Consider the following 9444-nt stretch of genomic DNA (forward strand, 5'->3'; position numbering starts at 1 on the left):
CACTCACAGCATAGGAGATGTCGGGTCTAGTATGAGACAAGTAAATCAGTTTTCCTACTAGACGTTGATACCTCTCCTTATTCACAGGGACTCCTTCCAAAACATTTTTCAGTTTGCTATTGACCTCAATAGGGGTGTCAATAGGTTTGCATCCGGTCATTCCTGTTTCTTTTAACAAGTCCATCGTGTACTTCCGTTGAGAAACAGATATTCCTGCTTTCGATCTTGTCACTTCCATCCCTAGAAAATACCTTAAACTACCGAGATCCTTAATTTCAAATTCACTCGCCATCCTTTGTTTTAGCTTAGCAATTTCTGTGTATCATCCCCTGATAGGATGATGTCATCAACATACACTACCAACACAGCAATCTTTCCTAAGGGTGATTTTTTGGTAAACAAGGTATGATCAGAATGCCCCTGAACAAACCCTTGGGACTTAACAAACACGGTGAACCTGTCAAACCACGCCCTAGGAGACTGCTTCAACCCATATAAAGACTTCCTGAGTTTGCAAACATGATTCCCAAACTTAGCTTCAAAACCTGGAGGTGGACTCATATAAACTTCCTCTTCCAACTCACCATTTAGGAATGCGTTCTTTACATCTAGTTGATGTAGGGGCCAATCTTTATTCACGGCGACAGACAGAAGAACACGAATCGTGTTTAACTTAGCTACTGGAGAAAAAGTTTCTGAATAATCAATTCCATACGTCTGAGTGAATCCTTTAGCAACTAACCTGGCTTTATATCTCTCAAGTGTTCCGTCAGACTTATACTTCACTGTGAACACCCATTTGCAACCAACTGTTTTGTGACCTCTAGGGAGAGCTACTAACTCCCAAGTCTTATTTGCCTTAAGAGCTCTCATTTCCTCCATTACTGCTGCTTTCCATTCGGGAACTTCCATGGCCGCATGTACACTGGTAGGTATTGTTAGAGCATCTAGCTGAGTAGTAAAAGCCTTAAAAACAGGAGATAAGTTATTATAGGTCAGAAAGTTATGCAAAGGGTATTTTGTACATGACCTGGTTCCTTTTCTCAGAGCAATTGGCATATCCAGGGTGTTATCATAGTTGTCAGTTTTCGTCTGTCTCTCTTCAGTATCGGACTTTTGAGACAATTCTGCATCCTCTTGAGGATTTTTAAGCATCTCATCCCTTCCTGACATTTCAACCTTCTCTGAGCTCATTTCGTCACTTTCTATGTTCCCAGACTTTTCTTCAAGACTCTCCTTTGAGACAACAGGATCTTGAACTTGTGCTGGTTCTGACGCTTGGACACTTTCCGATGGAACACCAGAGGTTTCCTGAATTTCCTTTCTGAGATTCCTCCTATAATACGTTATCCAGGGCACTTGTTTAGTAGGAAGAACTGACACGGGAACAACAGGAGCCGAATTAGGTTCAAGACTAGGTAGACTAGGTCCAGGAATATTGGGACTAAGCTGAATATTGGGACGAAGTTCAAGTTCAGGAATATCCGGACTAGGCTCAAGGTTGAGGCTAATGGGTATGGAATACGTGGAATTGTTAGTCTCTTCATTCGTGGTCTCCCCCTGAAGATGACTAACGGGAAAGAACGGTTTGTCTTCAAGGAACGTGACATCCATAGTAACAAAATATTTTCTGGAAGATGGATGGAAGCATTTATAGCCTCGCTGATGAAGAGGATACCCGACAAACACACATGTTTTAGCTCGTGGAGCAAACTTAGTCCGATGTGGACCATGAGTATGAACAAAGGCTGTACACCCAAACACACGAAGAGGAACCTCAGGAATAAGACGGGTAGACTGATAGGACTCTTTGAAGCACTCAAGAGGGGTTTGAAACTTTAGGACTCGGGAAGGCATTCTATTAATTAGATGAGCTGCGGTAAGAATCGCATCTCCCTACAGGTACGAAGGAAGAGATGTTGGAATTATCAAGGAACGAGCCACTTCAATAAGATGGCGATTTTTTCGTTCAGCTACCCCATTTTGTTATGGAGTATATGCACACGAGTTTTGATGGATGATCCTTTTTGACACTAGGAATTCCTGGAAGGTGTGGTTGACAAACTCACGACCATTGTCACTTCGGAGAATGGCAATCTTTGTGTTAAACTGTGTTAATACAGTGGTATAGAACTATTTGAAGGTAGATAAAACCTCGGACTTATCAGCAAGGAGATATACCCATGTAAGTCGGGTATGATCATCAATGAAAGTTACAAACCACCGTTTACCAGACAGGGTATTGATGTTCGAGGGACCCCAAACATCACTGTGAACCAGGTGGAAAGGCTGGGTAGGCTTACAGGGCTGAGAAACAAATGACACGCGATGTTGTTTAGCACGTATACATACATCACAAGATAATGAAGAAACATTCACATATGGAATAAATGAGGAACAAATACCGCATATATTGAAAACTAGGATGTCCAAGACGAAAATGCCACAATAAATAATCTGTTTCAGATATAGCAAACGAAGATAAAAGGCTAGTCCTAAACAAGCTTCTGGAGGAAGCATCTGTAGAAAGGAAATATAGGCCTCTGTCATATCGGGCAGTGCCAATCGTCCTCCCCGAGCTCAAGTCCTGAAACAAAGTAGTATCTGGTGAGAAGACAACTCTACAGTTCAAATCTTTTGTTATTTTTCTTATTGATAATAAATTGTAAGAAATTTTGGGCACAGGTAAGACATTTTGCAGAGTTAATCCATGAAATGGTGACAGTCTGCCTTTTCTAGCAACAGGAGCGAAGGACCCATCCGCAATTCGAATCCTCTCATTTCCAGCACTTGGATAGTATGAGAGAAATCGGTCGGATGAGCCAGTCAAGTGATCGGTTGCTCCTGAATCTAGAATCCATAACTCATTCCCCTCAGCAAGGAAACTCAAGGATTGAGGATTACCTGATTGAGCAACTGTTCCGATTCCTACGGTATCTGAATCCCCAGGATTAGTCACTGGAAGCTGTATTTGAGGTTGTGCAGTCCCCTCAACTGATTCACCCACTAGAGCACGCCTAGATTTCGACTTTTCATTCGAAGGGCGACGTTTACCATTTGGAGGGCGACCATGCAATTTCCAGCACTGATCCTTCGTATGCCACTGTTTTTTACAATGCTCACAAACTGGGGGTGTTTTATTATTCTGCTTGTCACCATCAGCTCCAGTGGACTTCACCCTGAAGGCAGCTGACTCTATAGTGATAACACTTGGCCCATTCATTGCACTTGATCTATCTTCTTCCAATCTAACTTCTGAACATACCTCCATGAGAGACGGAATTGGTTTCTGCCTTAGTATTCTACTGCGAACTGTATCAAATTTGGGGTGTAGCCCGGCAAGAAAATCATACACACGCTCAACCTCTTCTATCTTGAAGTATTGAATTTCATCTTGTGGGCAGGTCTAGATGATCTCCCGACATAGATCCATTTCTTGCCATAACAATGACATTTTGCTGAAGTATGATGTTACATCCATGCTCCCCTGTTTGCATTCGTGAACCTGTTTACGTAGAGTATACAGGCAGGATGCGTTCTGACGCCTCGAATATAACCTTCGGACTGCATCCCAAATATCCCGGGCAGTGGCTGAATAGAGTAAGGGTTTCCCGATTTGCGGTTCCATACTACTAATTAACATTGAGCGGAGCAAAGAATCCTCTGCCTTCCAAACACGCTCTTGGGGATCCCCAGGATTCAGTCGTGGTATCTCTCCAGTTAAATATCCAAACTTATGGCGTCCCTCAAGAACCATTTTAATGGTTTGGGACCAAGAGAAGTAATTTTGCCCATTCAACTTCTCTCCCGTGATCATTCCTGCAGAATTTCCAATTGTTCCAGATAAAAGATTAGAAGTTGGAGTAGGAAACATTGATACCGGATTTTCTGAATACATCGGGGCAGAATCATGGCCATTCAATCGGGCTCCCAGGGCGATCATCTGTTTCTGAAGACTAGCTAATTGTTGTTGGAGTTCCCCATGAGATTCAGATCTGGAATTTTTCTGTCTAAATACCATGGGATTTTCTTCAATGGATTCACCCATTCGAAACTGGGGCTGAACCGGATATACTTGAGGAAGAGACTGTCCCCCATGATGCTGTGAAGACGCTACTGCCGGAAGTCCACCAGCGGCAAAGTTCGGCAACCCGTGACCGGCGCTGCTCCCAGACTGCTGTGATGGTGGGTAACGGATGAACGGCTCGGCGATCTGCTGTGCAGCGGAAGAAATCGCGCCGATCTGACCCGACCCGGCAGCTGGAACACGCCCATGGGAAGAAATCGCGCCGATCTGACTCGACTCGGCAGCTGGAACATACCCATGATCGTCTGGTGAAGACGCAATTCTGTGCGACGCCGAGATACCTACCGGCTGTAGACCGATCGCGTGCGCCGGCTGGAGAACGTTTGAGGCTGAGACGGTTGTGAGCGACGCTGAGGATCCGATTGGTTGTGACCCGATTGCGTGCGTCGGCTGTTCGGCTGGAAGATTCCGATCGATGGTGTTTAGCTGGAACGGCTGAGACTGGAGGCTAATCGGCGAGCCAGCTGGAGCAATTCCACCACCTGGGATGATGGTTCGGAGATATCGGTCAACCGCTGCTTGAATCAGATATCGGTCAACCGCTGCTTGAATCACAGCCTCATTATTCAGCGTACCTTCACCTACTAAGTTTGACGACTGAGTTTCTTCTACCGGGGTTAGGGTTTCATCACCTTGCTCTGATACCATATTGAAATAGGGAAAGAGGACAACACAAGGAGTTTACGTGGAAAACCCTAATTCAGGGAAGAAAAACCACGATAGAAAAGAATTTATTATTTTATGTCACTTTACAATAGACCCAACCCTAGATATAAATAGAATAATGTGAAACCCTAATTTAGCAAATATAGTAAAAAGACAAAAATGCCCTTAGGGCTAATTTAACATATTTCAACAGTTTGCAATATTAATGGCAGCTTTGTTATCGCAGTAAAGTCTCATCGGGTCATGACTTTCTTGATGTAGATCTACCAGAACCTTCTTCAACCAAATTTCTTCACATAACCCAAGCTCATAGCCCTGTATTTGGCTTCGGCACTGCTTCTAGCCACGACGCCTTGCTTCTTACTTCTCAAGGTAACTAAGTTTCCCCACACAAAAGTACAGTATCCTGAGGTGGATTTCCTATCTGTAACAGAACTGGCCCAGTCTGAATCTGTGTAGGCCTCGATACACCTTTTATCATGCTTTTTGAAAACCAAGCCCTTTCCAAGAGAAGACTTCAGATACCTCAGGATCCGTGTAACTACCTCCATGTGTCTTTCATACGGAGCCTGCATAAACTCACTGACCAAGCTAATTGCATATGATATATCAGGTCTGGTATGCGAAAGATATATCAGTTCCCCACAAGCCATTGATATCTCTCTGTTCACAGGAACATCATCTGCTGACTCTATCAGATTGAGGTTAGCTTCTACAGGGGTATCTGCATGTTTACACCCTGTCATTCCAGTCTCCTCAACAAATCGAGTATGTATTTCCTCTGATACACTTAGATCCCTTCCGTTGATCTTGCTAACTCCATTCCTAGGAAATATCTCAAGGCACCGAGATCTTTTATCTCAAACTCATTTGCCATTCGTCATTTCAACCTGTCAATCTCTGCTCAATCATCTCCTGACAGTATAATATCGTCAACATAGACAATCAAGACCGCTATTTTTCCTTGTGCTGACTTCTTAGTGAACAAGGTGTGATCTGAATGCCCTTGAACAAACCCCCTGAGATTTAACAAAGGTGGTGAATCAATTGAACCAGGCTCTAGGGGATTGCTTCAGGCCATACAAGGATTTTTTTTAATTTGCAAACCTGATTGCTGAACTGTGCTTTAAAACCTGGAGGTGGGTTCATATAAACCTCTTTTCCAGCTCACCATTCAGAAAAGAATTTTTCACATCCAACTGATGGAGGGGCCAGTCTTGATTAACAGCCACGGAGAGGAGAACACGAATAGAATTAAGTTTTGTCACAGGTGACAAGGTTTTTGAGTAATCCACTTCATACGTCTGAGTGAATCCTTTTGCAACCAATCTGGCCTTATATCTGTCGAGAGTCCCATCTAACTTGTATTTGACAGTAAAAACCCACTTACACCCTACGGTTTTGTGACCTCTCGGAAGACTAACCAAATCCTATGTTTTGTTAGTCTCAAGGGCCTGCATTTCCTCCATAATTGCAACTTGCCATTTAGGAACCAGATCCCTCCATCTGTTGAAGCTTGCTAGCTCTGCCCTTCACCAAAATGGAACTAAAAAGTTGCTAGCATTTTTGATCATTTCTTCTGTATGTGGCAAGTGGAGAATGGATTTTGGGTGGAAGACATGAAAAGAGGTCAGAAGACTTTCTTATCAACGACCTCAGCGAATTGGCTTCTTGACAGCTTTTGTAGACTTTTGAGTGGTCCGACCTTCGAATTCTTCTTACTAAAGGAAATAGTAGATCGGAGTTTCATTCGGTTAGCTAAATTTCGTAGCAAGGAACATTGGTTTGTAGAATGTGCAGTTTGGCCCTCATCAGGAGGATGAAAGAACATCCATATACCTTACGGAGATAGCGAGTCTGGTTGGCAAGACTTTAAGGAAATGGTTAGTTCTTACATTACAAGCCCCCTAATCCCCTCTGTTCGACCAGAAAGGATATTGCCAAAGAAGTCCTCATCATTTTTGGCCCACCACAGCACAGTTAGGTTTATGACCAGTAATCAAAGGACTCGAGCAAGAAGCTTCTCAGAAGTAGTGAAGGGGGAAAAGATTTCCATTGCTCCATTATAGAGCCTTCAAAAAAGTTCTTCAAAAAACAGCCACATCTCTCTGTTTCAGCCAAGAAAAAATAGAGCAAGCTCCTTTTCTGGATACAGGATACCGAAGTCTTTCAAGAAGATTTTCACAACTTATGGATCGTTTCAAGGTTATTTGCATTCAATGATTGGAAGGAAATAGCACAAGATTTGAGAGTGGCTTTCAATTCTAGTGTTTCAATAAACCCCCTGTATGCAAATAAAGCATTAATCCCGAACAAGGTGATTTGGCAGATTTGATTAAAATTCATGGTAAGTGGCAACAATTTGGTTCTTTTCATTTATTATTTGAGAAATGGAACTCGAAAAGCATGGCAGGCCTTCAGTCATGGAAGGATTCGGGGGTTGGTTGTCAATAAAGAATCTCTCCCTAGATTTTTGGAGTAGAAACACTTTCGAAGCAATTTGAGCATACTTCGGCAGCCTGGAATCTATAGTGGTAGAACCTCTCAACCTCACAAGCTGCCAGGAAGCAAAAATCAAAGTCGAGAGAAACCTTTGTGGTTTTGTGCCGGTGACCATTGAAGTTAATAATGAAAATCTTGGTAACGTATTTTTGAATTTTGGAGATACTAAATGTTCAGGGCTGCCTACTACCAGTTATGGAGACTTAACCATTGAAGACTTTTCAAATCCAATAGATAATCAAGTTTTGAAGGATGAAGTTGCTGAAACAATTGATATGGAATCTGAATGGTCTTTTCTTACATCCTCCTAATTCATTTCCAGGCTACTCGTGGAATCCAAAAGCCTCACTAGAGGAAGCTTTCCGACTGCCAGATCAGCTGGCGAAGCATCCTTTGTCAAGCAGCTTAGAGGAATGCGAAAAGGCACCAAAAGCCTCTTTTAATGTGGGCGGGAGCATCTCAGAGGAAAGTGAAAAGGCACATTTAATGAGGAAAGAGTCGGCTCCAGTTGTTTTAGATGTTACTAAAGGCTCCTCCAGCCTTTTTGAAAGAGGAGGGTGAAAAGTCACATTTTGTTCAAAAAAGTAACCGTCCATCATCAGACCTCGGGGAGTCTTCTAAATTGGCAGCCCACTCGACACACCAGGAGGAACTTATTGGGTCAGGGGTACTCGAAGAGGCTCAGGGTTTTTGGCGGGACAACATTGAAAAGGAGTTCTCCATTAAATCAAGAGTAATCGAAGAGGCACAGGAATTTTGGCAGGACAATTGTCAAAAGGGGGATTCTCCGGATACCCTTTGTTTTAATTTAGCCAAGGAAAACATTAATCCAAGCTGCTATCCAATCAAGTCCTCTGCCTCCTCAGCTTCTCGTCAGAACCAATTAAATGCTCGGAATCCTTTGCCTAAACACTTTGTCAGAAAAAGAACCTCCTTCATCAACAGATGGATAGAAACAAATGATGATGTCTTAGGGGAGAAAAGAACCCTCAATTCAGAAGAGCAACCAATGGAGATCTCGGGAAGTTTCTTACAATAGCAGACAACAATCCGGACTTGCTAGAGGTTTGTTGCACAAAAAATCAAATCCCTTCTCCCTCAAACAAGGATATTCCATCTCCATCATCTAAGCTGTTTAAGCACACCAACTTCACCATCCTGAATTCAAGTAACATTTTTGTAAGAGGCTCACCTTGTTCCCCTCCTAGTACAAAAAAGAAAGGAGACTCGGAGTTGGAATCATATTTCAGTGTTAGTAGTGTAGAATTGAAAGCCCTGAATTCAACCTCAATCCAAGAAGATAATGTTCAAGACTTTGTATTCGGCCTGGATCTGTAGACCCTATTCTCCAATGAAGACAAGGTAAAAACTTTGGAGCATTACTCCATTTGCTCCCCATCCATACCCTCACCAGAGCTTCCAGATCACTTAACAACCATTATTAAGGCTTTTTAATAAGTTCATTGATACAACCAACCTACTGGAAATTCCCTTATCTAATGGAAAGTTCACATGGTCCAGGGGAGGAAATTCTTCTTCCAAATCTTTACTAGACAGATTCTTCATCAATAAGGAGTGGGATGAACTCTTCACCAATTCAAGAGTAATTCACCAGGTACGCCTACTTTCAGACCATTTCCCATTGTTATTAAGCGCAGACACAATTAGTTGGGGCCCCTCTCCCTTCAGATTTTGTAACACCTGGTTATCAAACAAAGAATGTGTCATTTCCATTGAAAATTCTTGGAAAAACAGTAACATAAAAGGGTGGCCAGGGTTCGTTATTAATGCAAACGTCAGATTGGTTAAAGTTGCACTGAAAACTTGGTTAGCAGACTACCAGAAATCCTTAACCCGAAAGGAAGAGGCCTTGTTAAAGGAAATAACTAAGAAAGAAGCTCTGATTGAATCTTTGGGATGGGATCCCGAGGTGGCTGGCTACATTTCCACTTTAAAAACAGAATTAATGAGCATTTATAGGCTGGCAGAAAGGGACCTTATTCATGCAAGCTGAATTGGATGAAGCTGGGAGATGAAAACTCTAGTTTTTTTCATCGATTCTTGGCAGCAAGGAAAAGGAAGAATCTAATCAATGAGCTTCTAAATGAACAAGGGATGCCTACTAATTCTTCTAATGAAGTGGAATGCCTTATTCTAAGTTTCTATGACACCCTCTACACAAGATCCCC

The 9444-nt window shown here is 42.6% G+C and overlaps 1 protein-coding gene across 1 annotated transcript; it reads right to left on the reverse strand.

The window, feature by feature from the left end:
• Positions 1–300: 300 nt before the first annotated feature.
• Positions 301–1994, reverse strand: LOC150031414 (uncharacterized). The gene is made up of 2 exons (XM_090308963.1): positions 640–1994; positions 301–480 (listed from the first exon to the last, which is right to left on the reverse strand). Exons 1-2 carry the CDS (start codon positions 1855–1857, stop codon positions 301–303), a joined length of 1398 nt encoding a protein of 465 aa, XP_090165089.1. The 5' UTR covers positions 1858–1994.
• Between the last annotated feature and the right edge of the window lie 7450 nt (positions 1995–9444).

The sequence above is a fragment of the Benincasa hispida genome, unplaced genomic scaffold (assembly GCF_027475165.1).
Source record: "Benincasa hispida cultivar pf3 unplaced genomic scaffold, pf3_genome.v1.1 HicScf1234, whole genome shotgun sequence".
NCBI classification, from domain to species: domain Eukaryota; kingdom Viridiplantae; phylum Streptophyta; class Magnoliopsida; order Cucurbitales; family Cucurbitaceae; genus Benincasa; species Benincasa hispida.